At 41.2% G+C, this 26,510-nt stretch overlaps 1 protein-coding gene across 2 annotated transcripts in view; it reads right to left on the bottom strand.

Annotated features, from left to right (window-relative positions):
- Positions 1-26,510, bottom strand: part of LOC109562531 (contactin-associated protein-like 3) — a 235,445-nt gene that overhangs the window by 162,655 nt on the left and 46,280 nt on the right. For both annotated transcript variants that reach the window (XM_070794848.1, XM_070794849.1), the window contains exon 3: positions 13,241-13,434. In XM_070794848.1, the coding sequence (XP_070650949.1) occupies positions 13,241-13,434 (194 nt within the window). The remainder of the gene's footprint in view (positions 1-13,240; positions 13,435-26,510) is intronic.

Raw genomic sequence — 26,510 nt, 5'->3', positions numbered from 1 at the left:
ATGGTCTGGTATTTCCATCTCTCTAAGAGCTTTCCATGGTTTGTCATGATCCACACAGTCAAAGGCTTTAGTGTATTTGATGAAACAGAGATAGATATTTTTCTGAAATTCCCTTGCTTTCTCTATAATCCAGTGAATGTTGGTGACAAACCTAGACAGCACTAAAGACAGTACTAAAAAGCAGAGACATCACTTTGCCGACAAAGGTTCTTATAGTCAAAGCTATGGTTTTTCCAATAGTCATGTATGGATGTGAGTTGGACCGTAAAGAAGGCTGAGTGCCAAAGAATTGATGCTTTGAACCGTGGAGTTAGAGAAGACTCTTAAGAGTCTCTTGGACTGCAAGACGATCAAACCCATCAATCTGAAAGGAAATCAACCCTGGATATTCATTGGAGTGACTGATACTGAGGCTGAAGTTCCAATACTTTGAGAACCTGATGCAAAGAGCTGACTCACTGGAAAAGACCGTGATGCTGGGAAAGATTGAGGGCAGGAGGAAAAGGGGGTGACAGAGGATGAGATGGTTGGATGGCATCACTGACTCAATGGGCATGAGTTTGAGTGAACTCAGGGAAATAGTGACCGACAGAGAAGACTGGCATGCTGCAGTTCACAGGATCATAAAGAGTCGGACATGACTTAGCAACTGAAGAACAATTCTTTACCAGAATTAAGATACTACTTTGTATTTCCTTTGTTTTTTCCTTCAATCCTTTCAAAATTTGTATCTACTTGAGCAGCAATACATGTATGTAGTTTAAAAATAGCATTCATTGCCTACTCATTGCGTATTTACCCAAAATGAGAGATGCTATTCATAATTTATCTTGTGTGCTTCCAGAAATAGTCTATATATATTTGCATGCACATGTATGTATATGTTCATCTTGGAAATTTCTAATGGAGACACAATAAATACATACTCTTTCCTTGCTGTAAGAAATTATTTCTTAAAGCTCTTTATCAGTAAATGTATTTGATAATGTTGTACACATGAAAATTATATGTTTTAAACCCATGTTACTTCAAATAAATAAATAGATTAAGTAACTTCTTTGTTTTGAAAGGAAAGAATTCCATATATTATATCATTCCATAAAATGAAGTATTTATGTATTCACCGATTGACAGACAACTGGATCGTGACTATAAACAATGTACTTAATTTTCTCAAAGGCACTTTCTGTTCATCTCTTAGTATTCTGGTGGGACTAACTCGTAGAATTGTTACTTGGTGTAGACGATATATTGATGGAATTTAATAGCACCACTCCTTTTGGATTGTCATCTTCAGAATTCTAAATAGTGGGTGTATTTTTGTGGGTGCTTTTGAACACTTAAGTTGATAGAAATCATCTTCTAAGGATGTGCACAATGCTGTGATGAACATGGGTGTGCAAACATCTCTTCCAGATCCTGCTTTGGGTATACGTTTTGGGCATATTGGCTTCCCTGGTGGCTCAGTGGTAAAGAAATCTACCTGTCAATGCAGGAGACATGAGTTGAACATGAACCCATTTTATAACATGTTATGCTGCTAGCACTGTCTGAGAGTGCCTGCTTCCTGTATCCTAAGGAAGAGGATCCCCATTCTGCACCATCGTTTTATCCCTCTCCAGCATGAACCCTCTGTATTGTGGCAAGGTGGTTTGAATGTGGGCCCTGTGGCCAGGCAGCTGGAGTTTAAACCTTTGTGACTTCACAAACAAGCTCTGTGAGTCTAAGGATACTGAACTTGAACTCTTCATACCTCAGCGTCCTTTTCTGTAAACTGGGCATTAGAGGGCTGGTGTGAGGATATATTTAATAAATATGTATAAAACACATGAAGTAGTGTCAGGCGCTTGCTAAGTACTCAGTGTGGGTTAGCACTTCTTATTGTTTTAACATTTTTCTTTAAACTGATTTTTTTTAAACTTAGTTTTATGCTAAGTGCGATGTAATGATATCATAGGTCAGATGTGTAGTATTTATATCTTATCCTGAAAGACATCAAATTACATGCATACATGTACAATGAAAAGAAAGTTTTCCTAGGATACAATTTGAAAAGTACTATCCTAAGCAGGAGTATTAGCAAAAGTTCTGTGAAGTTCAAGTCTGAGAGGTTATACTGTGTCACACTGATGCTATAATTTTCATTTCTCATACTGGATCCCTACATTACACCTTAAATAGATTTTAAAAAATGGACTAGACCAAGGATAAACAACCTAAACCCAGAACCAGCTGACTGCGTAGCTTTGTAAATAAAGCTTTATTGGAACACTGCCACACTCCTTCATTTATTAGTACATATTACCTGTGGCTACTTTCACAGGACAGCATAGTTGAGCAGTCACAAGAGAGACTATACGGTCTACAAAGCCAAAAATATTTATTATCTGTCCATTCACAGGGGAAGTTGTCTGGCCCCTGGTCGAACCAATATTTCTTTCTGTCTGAGACCTTTAAACATGACTGAAGAGCATCCAGCTTCTCAACTGCTGTCCTAACCATAACTGCTCTGAAAGTCTGATGTTTGCTCATCAGAAATTCTTATTTTCTCAAAATTTTGAGACTCTGATATTAGTATTTAAAAAAATCCTCAAAGCCTGTCTTCCTTTTTGCAAAATTTTAAACTTTCATTATTGTGTCCCACGCTGGTGGCACAGTGGATAAAAATCCACCTGCCAACACAGGAGACATGGATTCCATCCCTGGTCCAGGATTAAGCCCACAAGCCACCATTACTGAAACCCATGAGCTCTAGCACCTGTGAGTCACAACTACTGAGACCACATGCTGCAGCTGCTGAAACCCACGTGCATGGGGCCTGTGCTCCGCAACAAGAGAAGCTACAGCAAGGACAAGCCCTTGCACTGCAACCGGAAAAAGCCTGCACACAGCAACGAAGAACCAGTGCGACCGAAAATAAATAAATATAACTAAGAAATTCCATTAGTGCCTTTGTTTGTACAAATTTATAAAATGTGGTCCGCATCAAAGGTAGAAAATTGTTCTAACTGGAAGTGCAGAAACCGCAGAGGGCTGTGCACATGGCGTCGCTCTAATCACGCTGCCTCCACTGTGTGCCGTTTTCCCAAGAGCCCAGTCAGTCTGGTACCAAATACCTGTCTTTATGTCAGACCTACAGACCCAGGAAATCACCCATGAAGTACACAGCATATCTGTGCATTCTTTATGTTTATATTATGTGTGAAAGTTGTAGACTTTGTAGACTTTAACAGTCATTCCCTATGAAACTCAGTCTTAACACACTGTATGAAGCTAAGTGCCAGAACTGGTCAGTAGGAAGAATTTCCATGAAATCCTGGAAGGATGCTCCCTGAGCTGCCCATTCTTCCACCGTCCTAAAAGTCGGCTCAGCAACATTTCCTTTCGATGAGTGTGCTGCCAGAGTACCTTTCTCGGTAAAAATTTACTTTTTCCATCATATACTTTTCCTGCTTAAAAACAACATTCTTGCTTAAAAACAGTGTCCTCTCCCAAATGGGTAAAAAATTCTACTTATAAAGCAATTTCCCCCACAACTCTGCCATACTCTGTCCATGTTACTGTTTAAGATTTACCTTTTTTGTAAAACATACCCTAATTTACATAGATCTCCAATAACACCACTTCTGCAACAACTTCAATCTGTGAAAGGTAAAATTGTAATTTGTAAGATGTCTCAAGAGTTGCTGTTTATCCTGCTACATATTTAAAATTCTACTTGCCACCACATCCCTTCCTCTCAACCTGACAACACATGGCAATTCAGATAAGCAAAATCGTTACTTTTCCAAAGCAATAAAGTCTGTACAAGGGATATAGTTATAAACAAACTGTAGTCCTTGATGCCAGAATTGATGTGTAACAGGCATGAGATGAATAAATATGGTAAAAGAATAGTGATACTTGAGAAATAAAAACAAAAATTCCTAGGAGTAGAAAAAGAAGGGAGGGTCTAAGCAATTTTCATACAAGGAGAAAGGGATGTGAGCAAAGGTTTTCCAATTGGGAAGGACTGTAACTGACAAATGGAAGGAAGGATGCTCCACACCCACCGGATGCAGTCATCCTGGCAAGAAGCAGTTGTTATACTGGATCCCAGGCTTCTGGGGACCCATCAATTACTTTGTGGTCACAGATCAGATTCATTCACTTCTCTGCCTCAAACTTTCCAACTTTGAACAGTTTTGACAGACCAAATTCAGTGTTCATCTCTATTGTCACTGAGACCTGCAGTGAAGGGCAAATGGGACTACCTCTGTCTTTGGTTCAATAGGGCATCATCCTGGTACAACTTTGTGGAGAAAAGTGTCAAGCCTCCTGTTAGACCTGGCACTGAAAGCCTCCCATCGTATAAGCAGCATCACACGGTTCGCTAAGTTTTAACCTAACTAACCATCTGGGTTGAGGTCTGTTTGAAAATAGCAACTTTTCCTTAACTCAATCTAACAACTCCTTATTGAGAAATTGTAATAGGCCTGGCCTTCTGGGGCAATCAATCCCTGAACTAATGGCTCTCAGAGCCCAGGACGGGGAGATATGTACAGAAAATTCAACTGTGGTCCATGATGGTAAATGCAATCAACAAGACTGACCACGGTACACAGTCACTGCCTTAGAAATCAATGCACTCCACGTTCATGACGTGGATGGTTAGGAAGCGGAAGGCCATGTCCTCGCCAAGGCCAAGGACGTGGAAGAGATCAATACAGAATCACTGAAGTGTTGCTCCTGTTGTGCTTGAAACCATCCAGTCTCAGAGCCAAACTTGAAATCAGTGAGTCCAGAACTAGCACAAGCCTCAGACAGCCGAGGTACACTCGGCAGACCCTTCTGAGCAACCTCCTGCCTGATGCAGGGATTGGCTCTGTTGGGTCATCAACTCATTAGCAATAAATGTATCAACCTAGACCTGAAATAAACCAACATATATTTAATGACTGAATTAGCAGAAATCTCTGTCAAGAGAATTTCTGCTCCTTCTATCTCCTGACAGAGCTTCACATGTAGCATAGTACCTACTTCCTCACATACAAACCCTCCTCCTTGTCTCTGAGTCCAGTTTTTCTTATTCTGATTCAACACTGCTTTTATCCTTCTTTATTTTGAAACTACACATAGTCATATGATCTTTCTATTTATACCAAGTAAACATAATTCATTTAAACTTGAATCCAATATGGCTTATTAATTTGATTATGCAACATTTCAAACATCCCTGCTGAAACAGGTATACATGTACCAACAATCTAGATCTATTTTAACAAGGTAAATATTTTGCCATGTGTGCATCAGCTCTTTCTCTAAAATAGACAAATTGGTGCATATATAACCAACAAATGCCTCCAACCCAACGCTCATGCTTCCAATATTTCTGTCTTTTTTCTACCCTACACCCTTGGGCTCACCTTTGTTGCTCTCTTAGAATGCTGTGCGATTGTTGTGAATCTTTCAATTCAATATTAATTAATCTCATTAATTAGTCTACTTAGTGTTCTAGGTTGGAAATTATCCAAAGAAGAACAAAGTTTCAGATGATTTGCTCTATTTTATATTCATTTAAGGACCTACTGCTACTTATTTTTTCAAGGCAAAAGAAATCTATTAAATGGAATTATTTAAACTAGAACTTATGTTTATTTCAAATCATTTCTTTTCTTATCTTTCTCAAATATATTTGCCAGTCATTTCTTAGAAGAATGCCTTTTTTCATGCAAAGGGCCTGCATAGGAAGAAAAATCCACTTTATCCACTTAAAAATCTAAGTTCATTGCCTTACAAATAGCAACTTCCATCTTAAATTCATAGAGTGTAACTTTTGAACTAGAGTTCTGATGAGTTTTTAATATGAAGAATAAACCCCTAACAAATGCAGAGTGTAGAGTCAGGGTATATTATAGTTTTCCAAGGTAGAACTAACTTTAACCACTTGTTATTTATTGATAACAATGAAAAAAATACCTGGGCTTCACCCCATGAGGTTGGTGACTATCAGGGATAAAGAGAATGGCCTGTAGCCAAACATCACTGAAGTGAGGTTCCTGAAGTCTTGTTACAGAAAGCATCACCTGCCCAGGCTAACTCATGGGTGGGATGAGCTACATCCTCAAGCAGGGAGCACAGTCCCCTCTGATTCGGAAAGCTAGAGGTTAGGTTAAGGTGCAGAGCAGTTTTCCCCACAGATGGGACTTGGGTCATTCCAGTCTGTCCTTCTCACAGTCTAAACTGCACTGGAATCACCCGCTCATCTTATTAAAATGCAGATTCTATTCAATATATTTGGGTGGGGGCTGAAAGTCCATATTTCTATCAAGATCTTTCAAGTGATGCTGCTGGTCCATTGGCCACCTGCTGATTAGCAGGACCCATAGCAATCTAGGTCCTGTCTTTCGTAGAGAAAATGGGAAAGAGAGGAGTAGAAAGATAAGATGTGTGAGAAGAGGAAACCAGAGAAATAGAAAAGAAAGCAAAAGGTCATGGGGAGAGAGTGAAAGAGAGACAAAAAAAAAAAAACAGGAAATGTGATAGTATGGCCCTCCCAACATCTCTCCCTCCTAAGTGCCCTCATCAGGGTGGACATGAAGTCCTTATATGGCCCCACCTACCAACCCAGGGGTTTCGGTGCTTGGTACAGGGTAGTCAGAGAGCTGTCCTGATCAGACCAGCTTTTTCTCTGGCCACAAGCCATGAGATATGAGATGACCCTCAGCCAGAGCCACAGAAGTCAGCCTGTTTCCTCAGATTTCTGAGCCAGTACAGGAAAAACGAATATCAGAAGCCAGTTCACAGAAGGTACAAGGCCGGGCTGATTCCTAGTTACAACCATGCCAGAGACCCAGCTAAATCTTCCCCTTCTCAGTGTCGCTGGACTCGCAAGTACCTAGACTGCTTTGAGTTGATTCTCTAGAGTTTGTAGCAATACAGAAAGGAGGGAGAATATAGGAGGAAATGGAGAGAGAAGAGAGAAATGAGGAGAAAAATATTTAATGATAGATGAAAAAATAAAGAACAGAAGGATAGAAGAAAAGAGGGAGAAACAGATGATGAGAGTGAAGCCAAAGTAAGACAGAAGAAAAAAACACCCTCTAGGAGGAAAGGTGCCCATGGCTGAGCAGGGACCCAGTGGTAATGGGCCAGATGAGCCTCGACAAAGGACACCACTGCAGAGCAAGCTATTGGCCATGGTCGCCTGACAGGAGAGGGTGCATCAGTCTGGCTTTTATAGAGTCAGCCCACTGTTCCCACCAAATGGAACTGAGAGGGAGAAGAGACAAAGTCAGGGCAGGCTAGTAGCCTGAGAAAGATAACTGGTCAAAGTCTGTGACAGAGCCCCAGGAAGACCTAACAGATGTTCAGGTAGGCAGGGATGGAGCTGGAGCCCTGACATCCACTTGGAATATGTCAGAGCTTTAGACTGCCCACCCACGGACCTCTCCTGCCCACCAGGCATGCTCACAGACCACAACCCCAGAGCAGGAGAGTGGATGGAGCCCACACCTCTCCCCAGCCTGGTCCAGAGGCCCCCATGGAACTCAGAGCTCACATTGTCCTATAGATATGAATCCTGATACACAAGGACTGCCTCAAAATTCTTGTCTGAATCCAAGAATCACAGTGTTAGTTGATTTATTCTCAGGGAAAAGTAGAAAATAAACATTACTGGGAATTCCCTGGTGGTCCAGTGGTTAAGAATCTGCCTGCCAATGCAGGGGACAAGGGTTTGATCCCTTGTCTGGGAAGATCCCACAGGCCAGGGAGCAGCTAAGTTCACATGTGCCACAACTACTGAGCCTGTGAGTTAGAGCTTGCAAGCCACAACTACTGAGCCCATGTGCCACCACTTACGAAAGCCATGCTTTGCAAGGAAGAGTAGCCCCTGATCATAGCAACCAGAGAAAGCCCATGCAGCGATGAAGACCCAGTGCAGCCAAAAATTAATAAATAAAATAATCAAAAAATAAATAAAATAAGTTAATTATAAAAAATAAAATAAACGTTCCTGAACTTTGCCAGTGATCACTGATCTGTTGTATTGTTCACTTCAGTGCTGTTCCATGACCCTCAGCATCCAAAGATTCTGGCCATTTTCTGATTTAGTTGGACTGAACTTACAAACATCTTGTAAGTCCTATGAATGTTCAGTATCAAGCCTTGTCAAGCCACCTGGTTTCCCAATGGGCTGTAATCCATGCTTGTTCACATCTTATAGGAAATGAACCCCTTTTCCTCACCTTTTTTTTTTTCAGTGATATCTCTTCCACTGCATTTCAAATGAAGACATTTACTCTGCACATCAAAAGAGTGTGTGTGTCCTGAGAAGTAGGGCACCACTTGGCAAAAGATGGCAATAATTTTACCTTCATTTAAGACACAGTCCTATATTTGATTTAAATAAAATCCTTTTAGAGTGTATTTTACAGTTCTGAGTACTGTGATTTATTTGGTTATTTTCAAACAGAAATCTAATTTAGCCATGGAAGCAGTCACTCATCAATAAATGTTAATGTGAAACATATCACCAGGTGAAAGGGACTTGACCTGCAGCTGCAAGAGCAGGCCACACAGAAAGCATAAGGGAGGCAGGAGACCTCTAGGAGCAAAGACCAGCCCTCAGCTAACAGCCTCCAGGGCTGCAGTTCTACACCCACAAGGAAGTAAGTGAGCATGTACACAGAAGAGTCAGCAGGGAAATTCTGACTGCTACCATCTGAAAGGCCTGCTTGCAAGGCTGGCCCATTCCCAGGACCCATGATAAGGGTGGCTCACTGTGCCTAATGTTTTTAAAGTAACTGAAAGTATAATTCATAATTATCAAGTAGTAAGACTTACTGCTGTCAATGCCAATTGTGTACAATGGGCCCGGAGTAAGAGGTGAATTCACTTAACCCATGATAATGAATGCTGAAGATGCAAGGATGAGCCCCTTTCCTAAAGGAATTAAAAATGCTAAGAGAGGAGAAACACCTACACTAGACCTTCAAGTACCAAGGGCTACAAGCTGGGACAAAGGGCTACAGAGAAGCACAGAGCAGAGAGCTCAAGAAAGGCAACCTGCCAGAAGATAGAGTCCACTCACTCAATAATTCAGCAAACATTGTCCAACTTTCTATTCAGACCCAGGCACCATGAAGTGCTGGGGGCACAGGCAGGGTAGGCCAGGTCTCTATTTATACAAGTTCAGGAGTGGGAGGCAGGCTACTTCACCAGTCTTTTCTGTGTGATATGATGCATAGGTCTGAGGGATCCTTCTGTCCTCACCACCATTCTTGACCCTACTTCACAAGGCACTTGATCATTAAACAGACTGACAGAAGGTGATGCTTAGATGAGGTTCCCCTAGAACCAGATTCAATGAAAAATAAGAATTTTCACACTTTCTCAATCAAATGGAGTTGAAGGTGGGAAAAACATAAACCTTAATTCATACAACTAAGAATAAGTAGGCACCCTGAAGGCTCAGACAGTAAAGAATCTGCCTGCAACGCAGGAGATGAGGGTTTGATCCCTGGGTCAGGAAGATCCTCTGGAGAAAGGAATGGCTACCCACCCCAGTATTCTGGCCTGGGAAATCCCACGGACAGAGGAGCCTGGCAGGCTACAGTCCATGGGCTTGCACATGACTGAGAGAATAAGCACAACCATTAGTTACCTAATTTTGAAAAATAATATGCAATTTTGAATAAAGTTTCTCTTTATAAGTAGGTGCTTCATTTAACTTTAACTTATTCTTTAAAAAAAGAAAAACTTTTTATTTCAAATTGGAGTATAGCCAATTAGCAATGTTGTGATAGTTTCAGGCGGACAGCAAAGGGACTCAGCCATAGATATACACATATCCTTTCTCCCCTAAACTGCCCTCCCATCCAGGCTGCCACATAATGTTGAGCAAAGTCCCCTGTGCTATACAGTTAAACCTGCTTACTCTTAAATAATACCTTAGACCACCTGACCTGCCTCTTGAGAAATCTGTAAGTAGGTCAGGAAGCAACAGTTAGAACTGGACATGGAACAAGAGACTGGTTCCAAATAGGAAAAGGTGCACGTCAAGGCTGTATACTGTCACCCTGCTTATTTAACTTCTATGCAGAGTACATCATGAGAAACACTGGGCTGGATGAAGCACAAGCTGGAATCAAGATTGCCGGGAGAAATATCAATAACCTCAGATATGCACATGATACCACCCTTAATGGCAGAAAGTGAAGAAGAACTATAGAGACTCTTGATGAAAGTGAAAGAGGAGAGTGAAAAAGTTGGCTTAATGTTCAACATTCAGAAAACTAAGATCATGGCATCCAGTCCCATTACTTCATGGGAAATAGATTGGGAAACAGTGGAAACAGTGACAGACTTCATTTTGGGGGGCTCCAAAATCACTACAAATGGTGACTGCAGCCATAAAATTAAAAGACGCTTACTTACCCCTTGGAAAAGTTATGGCCAACCTAGACTGCATATTAAAAAGCAGAGACATTACTTTGTCAACAAAGGTCTGTCTAGTCAAGGCTATGGTTTTTTCAGCAGTCATGTATAGATGTGAGAGTTGGACTATAAAGAAAGCTGAGTGCCGAAGAATTGATGCTTTTGAACTGTGGTTTGGAGAAGACTCCTGAGAGTCCCTTGGACTGCAAGGAGATCCAACCAGTCCATCCTAAAGGAGATCAATCCTGGGTGATCATTGAAAAGACTGATATTGAAGCTGAAACTCCAATATTTTGGCCACCTGATGAGAAGAACTGACTCACTTGTAAAGACCCTGATGCTGGGAAAGATTGAAGGTGTGAGGATAAGGGGATGACAGAGGATGAGATGGTTGGATGCCATCACCAACCCAATGGACATGAGTTTGAGTAAACTCCAGAAGTTGGTGATGGACAGGGAGACCTGGCCTGCGGCAGTCAATGGGGTTGCAAAGAGTTGGACACGACTGAGTGACTGAACTGAACTGACTCTGGTTTGGACTTGGTGCTCTTAGAATTAGCACAACACCAAAATCACTGCAGATGGTGACTGCAGCCATGAAATTAAAAGACGCTTACTCCTTGGAAGGAAAGTTATGACCAACCTAGACAGCATATTCAAAAGAAGAGACATTACTTTGCCAACAAAGGTCTGTCTAGTCAAGGCTATGGTTTTTCCTGTGGTCATGTATGGATGTGAAAGTTGGACTATGAAGAAAGCTGAGCGCTGAAGAATTGATGCTTTTGAACTGTGGTGTTGGAGAAGACTCTTGAGAGTCCCTTGGACTGCAAGGAGATCCAACCAGTCCATTCTAAAGGAGATCAGTCCTGGGTGTTCTTTGGAAGGACTGATACTAAAGCTGAAACTCCAGTACTTTGGCCACCTCATGTGAAGAGTTGACTCATTGGAAAAGACTGATGCCGGGAGGGACTGGGGGCAGGAGGAGAAGGGGACGACAGAGGATGAGATGGCTAGATGGCATCACCGACTCGATGGATGTGAGTTTGAGTGAACTCCGGGAGTTGGTGATGGACAGCGAGGTCTGGCATGCTGCAATTCATGGGGTCGCAAAGAGTCAGACACGACTGAGTGACTGAACTGAACTGAACTGAAAAACTGCTTCCAATCATATACATGGCAACTGCTTGTTTGGAAACTTTGTCAGGCAGCCCTAAAAACACTCACAAATTCCTTCTCATTTTATTCTTTTAATTAGTGTTAGATAATTAACTAGTTCTTCTTGATTCAATTTACATCAACATTTACTGACAAACTTAATAAGGGCTTCAGAGACAAAAAAGTTAAGTAGACCACAATCTATTAGGTCTCAACATAACATTAGTGTCTAAGGAAACTCAAATGAGGGCAATTTGTTACCCAACACATATTATCATTTTGTTACCTATTAACCTTATTGATAATAGGTTTTTAGCTGACATTTTTCCTCTTACTATGACAATTCAGAAAAAAAAAAAATGAAGTTACACAACATCCTTAGACTAAGTTAAATGGAAGACACACTGTATATTTTTTATTGTGGTAAAATATATATAACGTAACATTTAGCCCTTTAGACATTTTTAAATGCACAATTCTAGACATTAACATTCACACTGCTGTGCAACCATGACCACCACCCATTTCCAGAACTTTTCATCTTCTCAAACTGAAACCCTGTCCCCATTAAACACTAACAGTTCATTCCTTGCTCTTCCGAATTCCTAAATTACATTTTTAATAAAAAGGAAAAAAGTAATTTTGTCTCCATTTGACAAATCTTCAGGCCATACCACCCCCCCACCCCGCCCATTGGTTGCCCCATCACCCAATTGCAAAACCTGGACGGATCTTTACAACACTCTTCATTGGAAGCTTTTCACTTGGAGCAAACTGTGATTTAAAGATATGAAACCCTAACTATGTAGTTGATTACGTATATTTTAAAATTCCAAAAGTTAAGCAAACAAAACTTAATTCTTCTAAAAGGAGCATGAGCATGTGATCAGAATAGAAACTACGTCACTGATGTAAATTAAAGTAGTTATGATTCAAAGAATCCTAACCATATACTGTCCATAAATTACAAGGAGCCACATGGTGCTCAGGTTCCTGTTGGAGCAGGAATTCAACATATGCCTCAAGAAGTCCTCCACATTAAAAAGCAGAGACATTACTTTGCCAACAAAGGTCTGTCTAGTCAAGGCTATGGTTTTTTCAGTAGTCATATATGGATGTGAGAGTTGGACTATAAAGAAAGCTGAGTGCCGAAGAATTGATGCTTTTGAACTGTGGTTTGGAGAAGACTCCTGAGAGTCCCTTGGACTGCAAGGAGATCCAACCAGTCCATCCTAAAGGAGATGGACTGTCCATTACATCAATTTTTAAATGTTCTGAGTCTTTTAGAAATTTCGATTTATCAGAGGACACAGAAAAACATAAATATGCTTTAATTAAAAAATGCTCAGGCAATACAAACTACTGTGCCTGATGTTAAACAAAAATAAATTGAGCTGCATGTGATTTATTTAAACCTTAGACTACACACTGTTTAAAGAAATAATGGGAAGACATTTCCCCTACATTGTTTTACTTTTTACTTATTTCGTAAATTATACATAGACAGTGTATTCTAAAATGTCACCTGTGCCTTACATTCAGTGGGAATATTTTTGAGTAATTTAGGAGGCTCTGTTTCTGTACTTGACCTGACAGATGGGCAACAAAATGTTGTAACTGGCATAGTGCATACTCTGACAGACTGCTTTTCAATAGATGCACATACCCAGATGCTTTCCTCTCGTCGATATTGCTTCCAGTTCCTCCCGCCATCACTGAACATAAGGAGGTAGCTGGTCACCCAGTCGGAGCTCCCGTATCCTCCCTGGGTGGCCACAGCTGTGACCTCCATTCTCTCTCCAAGGTCAATCTGCAGCCACTGGTATTTATTTGACACAAGAGGAGACCAGCCACCAGCTCCTTTTTGTGGGGAATAGAAAAAAGAAAAATGATAAAGATGGAGAAATCTTTGAAATTTTTATTAACCTGGAAGAATAGTATCATAAATGAAATTTATAAAAATCATACTTTCACATTCTTCCTTATATAATGCCTCACAATTGCACACACTTATACAAACAAAAAGTAAAAACACAAGTTATGTGTAAATGAATGAAGCTTATATTAACTGGATCGTCTGTAACCCCTGATTCTTTGTAGTTTGGGGGTCCCACTAAGTGAAAGTGCTTAATATAACAGGTGGACAACAGGCCATCACATCAGCGCTTGGAACTAGTATCTTTATTGGCTTTAATGCATGACTTGCCCTCTGTTGGCCATAAGGAAAATATGCAGACCATAGCAGAACTAGAAAATCTTAGTTTGGGATTCCTAACATGAGGAACTACAGTGTTGAGTACTGGGATAACAAAGATGGTTATGGCATAGCCCTGCACTCAAGGTGCTCACAGACTCATAATAGAATAACTTGAGAACAATTTAAAGAATAACTTGAAAGGCAACATGGGAGTGGTGAAGATGAAATTAATTTCTGTGCAGGGGAGCGAGGGTTCTAAACAGGCAGGAGGGAGGATGAATGAGAACCCAGAGGAGGCTAATAATAAGGAGTTTCTCACATATTGATGACAATAGGTGCAGAGTAGAAATCACTGGGCTTTGTTTTCGCCAGTGCCAGTAAGAAACCAAAGAATTACAGATTTCTGAGAATGTATTATTGGTATATTTTGTTCTTCCATTTATTAGAAACATGAGTTTTGAATTTGGATTTAGATATCATATTATATAATATGTTTTGTTCATTTAAATTATTATGCAATATAAAATTGGGAAATAGATTTGAAATGAATTCTAGAACTGATATTTTGCTAATTATCCATGTCTAGAAAACAGTGTCGTGTAAACAACCCCTAACATGAAAAAAGTAGCTTTAAAAGTTTTTTCCCATTATTCTTACACCTAATTTGAGACTCTCATAATAAAGCCTGATACTGTAGGCAACATTTATTATCTTCTTATTAAGGGCAATTATTAACATCCACACCCTGTTTACTAAAACTGTTAGGACTCAGTGCACTTCAGGAGATGTGTGACATGGTTACAGGATAGCTCAAAGGGAAATGGAAGTGGGGTACTTACAACAGTGTGTGGAGCTGTCACCAGCAAATCACCAGCAAGTGGGCACATCTATCACTTCACTACGTCCTCTGTTAATTGCACTGCATGTATAACCCTTAGTTAAGTCTGAAGCTTACAAATTCTTTCTGTGACTTCCTCTTTGTTCCAATATTATAAAGTTTCTTCTCACTGTTTCACAAGCACAATATCTTTTCTTTTGATCCAGAATCTTAAATATGCCACATTTTTGGTTGTTCTGTAATACATTTTTAAACTTTCTATTTTGAAATAATTTCAGATTTACAAAAGAGTTGCAAAGATGGGTAGGGAATTCCTGTCTACTTTTTAACCTAATGTCTCCTAATGTTAATTTCTGACATCACCATGGCACTTTGATGAAAACTAAGCTATTAACACTGGTACAAGGTTAAAGAAATGATCAACTTTATTTTGATGTCTCCGGTTTTTCTACTAACTCACTTTTCTGTTCCAGGATCCTGTGTTGCATTTAGTCGCTGTGTGTCCTTAGTGTTCTACAACCTGTGAAAGTTTCTCAATCTTTCTTTGTCTTTAATCACAGGACTGATCATCACCCAACACCTTCCTGCTACTTTTATTCATTTGTGCAAAGGTCCCAACTAATATCTGATGAATGAGAAGTCCCTCTGAGTTCTAGCTGAGGGCTAACTAATAGTCCCAAGTAATATTACTCGGCAATTGCCTGTAATTTTGTAACCAAAATAAGTCAAATATTAGGTGTTGGCATTTAGTTGTCATTTTAACTTAGAGGTTCTACTTACAAAATTTTTTATGAATCCTTTTAAATCTCTGAGAAACCATTAAATGGCCTGTATTCTGACTTATATTAGTTAGTATCAAAGGATGTACTGATGATACACTTCTTTAAAAAACTTGACAATCTTTCTGTGTCATTTTTAATCTCTTTTGAAGTCAGGAAGTAACATTAACATGTTATGAGTACCACATGTACAGAAGCACAACAGACTAAAAAGTATCAGCATGTTTCCAGCATGTTGCCTCTCTCACAGATACATCTACATCTCTGTCAACCAGTCTTCAACATCTGCAGGTAATCGACCTTGAACACTTCATATCCCTTACCTGTGGTGAAGAGGTATGCAAATTAAGCTATTTGATTAAGTAGGTACTCTGCTAAAGTAATGAAACTGCAGAATACCCTGTGCCGTGGGGCAATTCATTTCAGTTAGGTAACACAGCCACAGGGTAATCCCCAGATACCTGCTGGCTGATGATGTGAGTTACTGTGCTTTTGCTCATTCACATAGTCCACTGAGGTGACTGCCTCTTTTTCTAATGACTGGAAAAAATGGGAAATACACAAATATAACCTGAACACTATTAGGGAGCACTGAGCAGTTTTACTGACCAGTGGAGCTGAACCACTGTTCTGCAATAAACGAGATAAACAAGAGAAAATGAAGTAGCCAAAACTTCTCACAAGCATGGGATGTGCTAAGGACCTTCCCAGATGCTCCAAGTGTTACTTGACACACACCCTGCTAGTAAGACAGGTGTTATAGTCTCTGCTTTGCAAAGAAGAAACAACCATTTTAGGTTCTGATGAGGGTGTTTTATTAAAGCTTAGCTCCCTTTTCATTCTCTACCCCTTCTAAGAACGTATCTCTGTGATTTATCCATTGTTCAGTATTGTTTGTTTATTGATAGCCAGACTGTATTTAATATTTCTATACTGGCAGACATGGACCACCCAGGTGGTTCTGTGGTGAAGAATCCACCTGCCAATGCAGGAGGCGCAGGTTCAATCCCTGGGTCTGGAAGATCCTCTGGAGAAGGAAATGGAAACCCACTGCAGTATTCTTGCCTGGGAAATCCCATGGACAGAGAAGCCTGGCAGGCTATAGTCCATGGGGTCCCAAAGAGTTGAACAAGACTCAGGGACTAAAACAGCAAACAATTGGCAGATATATCGGAAGGTTTGTCTCCACTTATTCCTGTGTGACTGCTTCCCCCACCTTTGGTCGGATCAGACACAGGCAGTGACTTGTGTCTTTGGAGGAGAGGAAAGGTTAAACAGGAAACTCTCAGCTGGGGCCTTAATTATCCTGGTCACTGACCACAAAGACAATGACCCCTGCTCCTGATGACCACGGGGCATGAACTTTCATAAAGATTGTCAGCTTTGTGCTGAGAGGGAAATTACCCAGAGCCGAAAAGAAAAATAATTTCATGCCTTCCTCAACTTTCAACAAGATTCAGAGCAGAGAGATACCCAAGGGACCAATGTCAAATGGGTTAATTTGAAGTGAAGAGACCCACCCATCTCCAGGGCATCTATATGTCAAGTAAGTAAATGGCTAAATTGAAACTGTCACCAAGGAAAGTTTCCCTTCAAGATCTCCATTACATTGTCTCAAATGGATCTTATCAAGCCCTGTGTGTTTTTTTCCTCACTTAAATGCATCATAATTCACAGAAGAGACTTCCCTGGTGACTCAGATGGACCTGGGCTTGATTTCTGGGTCATGAAGATTCCCTGGAGAAGGGAATGACTATCCACTTCACTGTTCTTGCCTGGAGAATCCCATGGATACAGGAGCCTGGTGGGTTATGGTTTTTCCAGTAGTCACGTATGGATGTGAGAACTGGACCATAAAGAAGGCTGAGTGCCGAAGAATTGATGCCACTGAATTGTGGTGCTGGAAAAGATTCTTGAGAATCCCTTGGCCTGCAAGGAGATCAAATCAGTCAATCCTAAAGGAAATCAACCCTGAATAGTCTTGGAAGGACTGATGCTGAAGCTGAAGCTACAATACTTTGGACACCTGATGTGAAAAGCTGACTCACTGGAGAAGACCCTGATGCTGGAAAAGATTGAAGGCAAAAGGATAAGCGGAAAACAGAGTATGAGATGGTTGGATAGCATTACTGATTCAATTGACACGAATCTGAGCAAACTCCCGGAGATAGTGAAGGACAAGACAGCCTGGCGTACTGCAGTCCATGGGATCATAAAGAGTCAGACACAATTTAACAACTGAACAACAACAGCAAATTCACAGGAGACATATTACTGATTCCAGGTGGGGCTGGGTGAGTAGGGAGAGGATGAGAGAACCAGGAATGACAGATGTTCCAGGCAAGAGGGGCTGATGGGTGGGCAGGCCCTGGGGATGCTCTATGACCTGCCTGCTCAGAGATCTCTGGGCTTTAAATACTGATGTTTTTGTCACAACCCCACCTACCGTGCTGAGGAAAATTTAAGCATTGCTCCAGCTCTGATTTCTTAAGAAGCAGTTTCAGCTAGCTACATATACCATTCCTGACTATAAAGATGTAGAGAAAACACAGAAACTTTGCCTCTGGGACCTGTCTAGGTAACCTCTGATCCCCTTTCTGCTGTGCTCCCAGCAATCTGCTAGCAGCCTGAGCAGGAGAGAACAGACCGTTTTCCAAAAAGTGCATCCATAAGGGGGGGAAAAAAAATCACACAGCAGCCTAGTAAAACACATTCCTGTACTAAATACAAACATACCCTGTAATGGCTTTGTAAGAAGACAATTCAAAATAAAATTTTAAAGTGTATACTGATTAATGTGTGATTTCCGTTAAATGCCAGTAGTATTAAGAGGGAAAAAAACACAGTGTGACTGTTCAACTGTGACTCCCTGAAGTTCTGTCTGAAGCATCCCAAGGGACAACTTTCAATGCCTGTGGCATTTAACATTCACTGCTGCAGCTCTTTCTGCATAAAAATAAAGAAATATCCATTGCTACTGTGTGTTTTGTTTTGCTTCTCATATACACTAATGTTAGGTAGGGAGTTAGGCATTAGCTACAAGGGATGGCCTAGCCTAAAGGGATGCAAGCTGATCTCTAAATCTCACCCAGACATGCCCAGGAAAGCTCACAGATATGCTACAAAAGTAACCACAGAGACTTTTCCAACTGCTGCACAAGCATTCTAGGCAAATAGTGGATACAAACTAACCACAGGGGCTTCTCCAACTCCAGCACACAGTGCCCTTGATGCACGGATGTGTCCTCAAGTGACCTTAGGCAGCCAGAGGCCCATTAAGGGTTCATAAATATTCTATACCTATATCCATCAGATTATAACAGACTAAATTATGGGAAAGTCATGTGCAATAAATCCTACTGTTATGTAACTTGCGACTGTCAGCCAGCCTTGAGCATACATCTATTTGCATTCCTTTTCCTGATTGGTGGCTGGTACAAGCCCTACCTCTCACAAGGCAGAACCAAGAGGAGAAGATGGGAAAGTCAAGAGGGATCGTGGCCACTCCTTCAGGGTCAGGTACTCCCTCCTCTCAGGAGTGTACTATTCATTGTCTAATAAAAGATCTGTCTGCTTGAGCTGTAACTGAGCTGTAAACCAGTCTGTTGTTTCAAATTCTTGCCACAACAAAACAGGAGCCTGAGATATCCTGCCTGCATGAGCTGTAATTAATCCATCCTTCCAAATCTTTGTAAACCAACCTGACACTCCTAACCAAGTGTTAGAAAACATACAGTAGAGAGGCAATAAGAATTGAGTTGATTTTTAGCTTTTCAGTTCTTATTTGAAGTTCTGTACTCATATGACTATAAGACGATTCTGCTAATTTCTCATCTTAGAAATAAAATGAGAATTGCCCAGCAAGCCTATAAACCATCCAAACATGTAGTAGTACTTCATTATGACTAAGTAATGTGTATGACCGAGCTTATTTGTTCATCTCCTGTGAAATCTTCATGTTTACCAAAGGTGCAGTTCTGAGATCTGGTCTAATTCTATAAAAGCATCATTGTGCATTTTTCAGAGGGCCCCTGAGTTGCTCAGAACAGATATGAGTCCGGATCATTTGTGGGGTCACTCAGAATAAGCATCATTTCCCTCTGATATGTAGAGAAAGGTGGGGAATACAGGATGCCCAGAAGGCCAGGAGGCCAGGCACTCTACTCCAAGGCCCCCACCACTTCCCACGGACATGCCATTACACTTCTTAAGTCAATGGCTCCTTTTTCAATTAAATACAGTTTAGGACCATGTCAGGGAAATAACCATGAGAACTAAATCGTCCATCCATACTTGACTGCCCACTCAGCCAGAAGCCTCTGGAAAAAGTTCCGTTGATGGTAAAAGTTACATTTTCTTTAGTGATTTTATTTAGCTGCATTCATTACACTTTGTAAGCACACTGTGAAAGCCTTGGATAAAAAGAGTATGTACTGAGAACCTGTTATGTAAAACAGAGTAGTAAAGTGAGACTGCAAAAAGAATCAGACCTAAGCATCACAAAATGCAAATACAACTGATAAAGGAACATTTAGGGGTGAGTTGGCATTCATCCCCAGTAAGTTCAGTTCAGTTCAGTCGCTCAGTCGTGTCTGACTCTTTGAGACCCCATGAATCGCAGCATGCCAGGCCTCCCTGTCCATCACCAACTCCCAGAGTTCACTCAAACTCACATCCATCGAGTCAGTGATGCCATCCAGCCATCTCATCCTCTGTCGTCCCCTTCTCCTCCTGCTCCCAATCCCTCCCAGCATCAGTCTTTTCCAATGAGTCAACTCTTTGCATGAGGTGGCCAAAGTACTGGACTTTCATTGCTTAGCATCATTGCTTCCAAAGAAATCCCAGGGCTGATCTCCTTCAGAATGGACTGGTTGGATCTCCTTGCAGTCCAAGGGACTCTCAAGAGTCTTCTCCAACACCACAGTTCAAAAGCATCAATTCTTCGGCACTCAGCCTTCTTCACAGTCCAACTCTCACATCCATACATGACCATAGGAAAAACCATAGCCTTGACTAGACAGACCTTTGTTGGCAAAGTAATGTCTCTGCTTTTGAATATGTTATCTAGGTTGGACATAACTTTCCTTCCAAGGAGTAAGCGTCTTTTAATTTCATGGCTGCAGTCACCATCTGCAGTGATTTTGGAGCCCTGCAGATGGTGACTATGGAACTATTATCTGTCAGGGCGAAGCCCCTCCACTGGATTTCCTTGAAGGAAACACAGCAACAAGGGAGGAATCCACTGCAAAAATCACACTGTAGAGAGAACAGGGAACCCTTGAAATACCATCTTCCAGTCAGCAAGTGGTCCAGAGCTCCTCATTATGTTCAGAGCAAAGGCAGGAACAGCCAACAAAAGGTTCCACTAAGATATTCCATCAGCCTTAGTCACTGGCTATGGTCTTCCTGGATCAGTTTCTATGTCACCAGTTAAACAAGCAATTCAGGGTTGCTCTGCGCTTTAACATGGGACTCTTGTATCTTGAGGATACCAGATGCCTCATGAACGGTTGTTAATTGAACCTCACCCCTTTGGCAGGATTGAAGACCACCTCAATTGGGATGTCTTTCCTCATGACTCCAAAAAAAGAAAAAAGGAATATCCCCAAGAGAAGCAATGAAATTACATTGTATGAGTAAAGCAGTATGAGGTGATGGGGCAAAGCATATCTTCATAGGGATGCCAATATTAAAAGTGGAATAAACAATGACATCATGGTGTATTCAGGATGGTGATGGTTTACTCGCTAAGCCATGTCTGACTCTTGCGACTCCGTGAACTGTAGCCCACCAGGCTCCTCTATCCATGGAATTTTGCAGGCAAGAATACTGTGAAGAGTAGGTGGCCATTCTCTTCTCCAGGGGATCTTCCTGATCCAGGAATTGAACCTGGGTCTCCTGCATTGCAGGCAGATTCTTTACTGACTAAGCCACTAGCCCTCATTCATCTCAAGGATACATACTGTTAAGTAAATAACTTTCATGAACATTTCGGTATATTACACACAACATAAAAGTGAATTACTTTGGGGGGAAAAAACAGCTGAATTTGCTAGACAACTATCTTAGAATTTGGATAGTGCTTAGAAGAGCTTCTACATACCTTTGGGGAAGTTGCCAAGTACGTCATAGGTAGTATTTACTCCTGGAAAAAACACTATGGCAAAATTGTTGCCACCTTGAGATACTTACTGTGCAGGTTATAAACACAGACATAATTCTGCAAAGATAATCCATTGTGTTTTTCACTCCTCTCTCCAGCAAATCCTGTTAGCCAGTGATCACTATCCCCTTATGCTCTAGAGAAGCCAAAGAGGACAAAGACCAACTCAGAAAATAGGAAACAGTACGTGTGGTGTCTCCCTCTTTGTCAGGAAGAGATGGAAGCCCAGAGCACTGTGGGAAAGAGGGGAAATGGAGGAAAGGTAAAAGGTGGTGGGAGAAGTGATTCAGACACCTTGTTCAGGAATGAAGTCCAAGGGGGATAAAGAAAGTGAGAGGCATAAACAAACAGAGGAGAGGCTTTCTGGGGCACATTTGGAATTTGGGGTGATCACCTTGTAGGGTGATAATAGATCTTTTGACTGTGTGGATCACAATAAACTGTGGGAAATTCTGAAAGAGATGGGAATACCAGACCACCTGACCTGCCTCTTGAGAAATCTGTATGCAGGTCAAGAAGCAACAGTTAGAACTGGACATGGAACAACAGACTGATTCCAAATAGGAAAAGGAGTACGTCAAGACTGTATATTGTCACCCTGCTTATTTAACTTCTATGCAGAGTACATCATGAGAAACACTGGACTGGAAGAAGCACAAGCTGGAATCAAGATTGCCAGGAGAAATATCAATAACCTCAGATATGCAGATGACACCACCCTTATGGCAGAAAGTGAAGAGGAACTCAAAAGCCTCTTGATGAAAGTGAAAGTGGAGAGTGAAAAAGTTGGTTTAAAGCTCAACATTCAGAAAACAAAGATCATGGCATCCGGTCCCATCACTTCATGGGAAATAGATGGGGAAACAGTGGAAACAGTGTCAGACTTTATTTTTCTGGGCTTCAAAATCACTGCAGATGGTGATTGCAGCCGCGAAATTAAAAGATGCTTACTCCTTGGAAGGAAAGTTATGACCAACCTAGATAGCATATTCAAAAGCAGAGACATTACTTTGCCAACAAAGGTCCATCTAGTAAAGGCTATGGTTTTTCCTGTGGTTGTGTACGTATATGAGAGTTGGACTGTGAAGAAGGCTGAGCGCTGAAGAACTGATGCTTTTGAGCTGTGGTGTTGGAGAAGACTCTTGAGAGTCCCTTGGACTGCAAGGAGATCCAACCAGTCCATTCTGAAGGAGATCAGCCCTGGGTTTTCTTTGGAAGGAATGATGCTAAAGCTGAAACTCCAGTACTTTGGCCACCTCATGCGAAGAGTTGACTCATTGGAAAAGACTGATGCTGGGAGGGATTGGGAGCAGGAGGAGAAGGGGACGACAGAGGATGAGATGGCTGGATGGCATCACTGCCTCGATGGACGTGAGTCTGAGTGAACTCCGGGGGTTGGTGATGGACAGGGAGGCCTGGCATGCTGTGATTCATGGGGTCACAAAGAGTCGGACACAACTGAGCAACTGAACTGAATTGAACCTTGCAGGGGCTCTGCAGTCATTATTAACAGTTTCCAACAATTTCTGGTTTTCTCCCTCCAGGCACAGGGAGGATTGCACTTCCATGTCCCCTGTTGGTTGAGAGGGGCTATGTGACCACCTATGGCCAACAAGCTGAGTAGACGTGATAGTCACTTCTGGATAGGACAAAACCATTCAAAGGATTCCCTGCCCCACCCCACCCCCCACATAGTGACCCAGAATTCCCCACAGGCCATTAAAAGGGGGTATAGAAGTTAAATGAGAGTCTGACTGAATCTGAAAGGGTTAACTTGACAAAGACAAATTAAACCTGTAATCAAGGTAATTCAGGCTGGAAACCAAATGAGACTCAAGGTCAGGCTTCAAGGAGGCAAGGAGTGACACCAGACAGATTCCCAAAGAGACAGTGACTTATTCCCTGGGAACATGATCTTACCAAGAGGTATATCTGCCACAGGTTTCAGGAATGGGTGCCCAGTAACCCCCAGAGTTAAGAGCAGACAAACGTCCCTCAGTAGATAACAAGAAGCTGAGACCCCAACGTGGGGCACGCTTCCCACTGTTCAGCTCCATGAGGGCAGGAACCTGTCTGTAAATCCAAATACTGTCTTGGAAAGAAGTAGGAGCAAAAAAATCTGAGCATCCCTGGAAGATGTTCTTCTGTTCAAAAGAGGCTATGAATCCAAAAGAGACTGAAGATTGCCTTATTTGGGGGGTAGTTCTATAATTTGGGCTACATGATAGACAGAAATGACAACACTGTCTCCCTGGAGGTTGTTGACATCACTGAAAACATGCTTGGTTTGTTCTGGTTTGTGTCATCTAGTGCCTTAGGCTCTATGGGGGTAAACTGAAGACTCTAGATCTTGAAAAGGACCATGGAAGAATCAGAAAAGATGAGTTCTGTGCAATTCCATATGACAACTCTATGGCCCGGTCTGCACAAACTCTAGGATTTGATGGTTTCTCCTCCCACATGCTACTAACATGCATTTTATTATTTTATTTATTTATTTGGCCTTGCCCCATGGCATGTGAGATCTTGGTTCCCTGACCAGGGACTGAACCTAAGTCCCCTGTATTGGAAGCGTGAGTCAACCATTGGATCCCAAGGAAGTCCCTACAATCATGCATTTTAGAGGAGCTGTGATTTAGTAAAGTTACATGGTTGTCAGGACAGTGCTGCCCAGGCCTTAGTATGTCAGTGTATTTTACAGATGCTGTTACACTTGGCTTATTCATTGCACTCAACAACCACAGTGCATCTGCAGGATCACTTGTTTAAAAAATTATAATAACAACAGAAAAAAATGGTGGCTTCAAGAAAAAATGTGTATTGGCCTTAATTGGTCTAAAAACTTTTAGAAGCACAGACAAACAGAATGCAAAATCTGACATCCAAAGGCAAAAATTTCCCAGTATATTCATATATCTATAAAAATTTGATTCACAAGCTCTTTTATGGCAATTTGAATTACTCAGACTAGTATTTGGGAATACTGACCAGTTCTACCAGGCTTCTAGCCTGTGAATAAAAGATAGGAATATTTGAGAACTATGATTCTATGAAAAAATATGAGGGGAAAGTTAATTATTATAAGATTTGCATCAGAAATTTTTGATGTAATATTCTGATTTATATCAGGAATTGACATACTTTTAGACATTTTAAATTATTATTCACTCTCTCCATTTTTTTTAACTTTGTTATAACAAAGAGTGAGTTTTATATTGATAGAGTCATTTCCTAGGCAGGTTGATAGGGAGTCTAGGGGTCCCCAAGGAGAGAGGGGTCTAGAATTCTCAAGGAGGAAGAAAGGACAAACTTTTTTTCTTTCTCCACATTCCTTAGGATTATATACCAATAATGTATCCTGCCTAAGGACAGTCTTTGGATTCAATCTTCTGTTATCTTAAAATGTTAATTATGGGAGTAGACCTGGTCTTTACAAGGGTGTATCTTGCCTGAGGACAGTGTTATCTTAAAATGTAAATTATGGGAGTAGGTCTGATGAGGTCTTTACAACCTCCAGACATTCTTTGGATTATATAACCTCATTGTTAACACTAGCAGGCGGGTACTCTTTCTACCCCCTTCTGATGCCTATGTCAGAAGCTTTCTCTATCTCCTTTATACTTTAATAAAACTTTATTACACAAAAGCTCTGAGCGAGCAAGCCTCGTCTCTGGCCCCGGATTGAATTCTTCTCCTCCGGGGGCCAAGAATCCCGGTGTATTCGCGTGATTCAACAACAACCTTTCAATATCATATCTTATCTGGGATACTGCAGAATCCAAATAATCAGACATTGCAGGTTATAAGAAACTGTTCACTGTCTAATGCCCAGGTCTAAGCATTTTCTCCTAATGTAATCATACATCTTTATTTTCTGCTAAAACCTATTACATTAACTTGTACTAGTAAATGTACTTCCTAACTTGAAAAATAAGTATCTTAAAACTGAGAATAGTTCTAAAATGCTTAGTCATTCACTGTATTGGAACTTTAGACAAAAATCTTTCTTGGCTCCACCAAAATATATGTCTATTTCGAGGAAATGGGATCAATATCTCAGTATGAGAAAGGTGAAGAATTACAAAGAGAAAGGAAAACATCCAGTCATTTCAGCTTGTTTCCATCTACTTTCCGTTGGCAATACACAATATAGCAATCTGAAATGTCATTTTTGATCAAGTTAAATTTGAAGCAATCTCATCTGCACTGTTGCTGACGAGTGGCCTGCTGCAGTAGAGTGCAAGAATTTCAGCATCTGGGCCATGAATAGAGTGGTTCTTCTTTCTGGGAATGATGGTTTATGCAAGCATTTTGGAGAAACAAAAAAGAACATGATACCATGCAGGGCCCTATGGGGCTCCTGAGCACAGCTTTCTATGTCTCTCATTTCTTTGATTACAGGAAACAGCCTTCATTCAGCCTCTATGACCTCCCCTGAGTTCCAAAGGGCAGATTCATGCAGTTGTTAATTAGGGAAGGGAGGGATGTGAGACCAGGAAGAAACAGTCAAGAGCAGCCTTTGGACGAGGTCCTGTTTCCCCATCAATGGATATACACAACGTATCTTTGAGCTATTTTGCAGATACTGAAGCTGCCTTGAGGTGGGAGAAGTTAATGATTAATGAGAGTATGCTGCCCACAAGCCTGGAGACCCCAGGCCAGTTGGACCTGAAGGTTGACTCTATTTACCTCACCACCAAACCATCAAAAGAACGTCCATGACCTGATCATATCCTCTTTGAACAATTGCTATAAAAACTCTCATTACCTTTCTGAAGTGTGAACTCATGAATTTAAAAGCATTAATCCCACTGTGGCCCTGTTTGCCTGGCAAAGTAACAAAGCTATCCTTTACTACTTCACCCCAAACTCTTGAGAGAGTCATTTCCTAGGCAGGTTGATAAGAAGTCTAGGGGTCCCCAAGGGGAGAGGGGCCTGGAATTCTCAAGGCAGAAGAAA

Source organism: Bos indicus, chromosome 8 (genome assembly GCF_029378745.1).
Source record: "Bos indicus isolate NIAB-ARS_2022 breed Sahiwal x Tharparkar chromosome 8, NIAB-ARS_B.indTharparkar_mat_pri_1.0, whole genome shotgun sequence".
Taxonomy (NCBI): domain Eukaryota; kingdom Metazoa; phylum Chordata; class Mammalia; order Artiodactyla; family Bovidae; genus Bos; species Bos indicus.
Note: the sequence above shows the minus strand (reverse complement) of the source record. Positions and strands in the feature narration are given on the sequence as shown.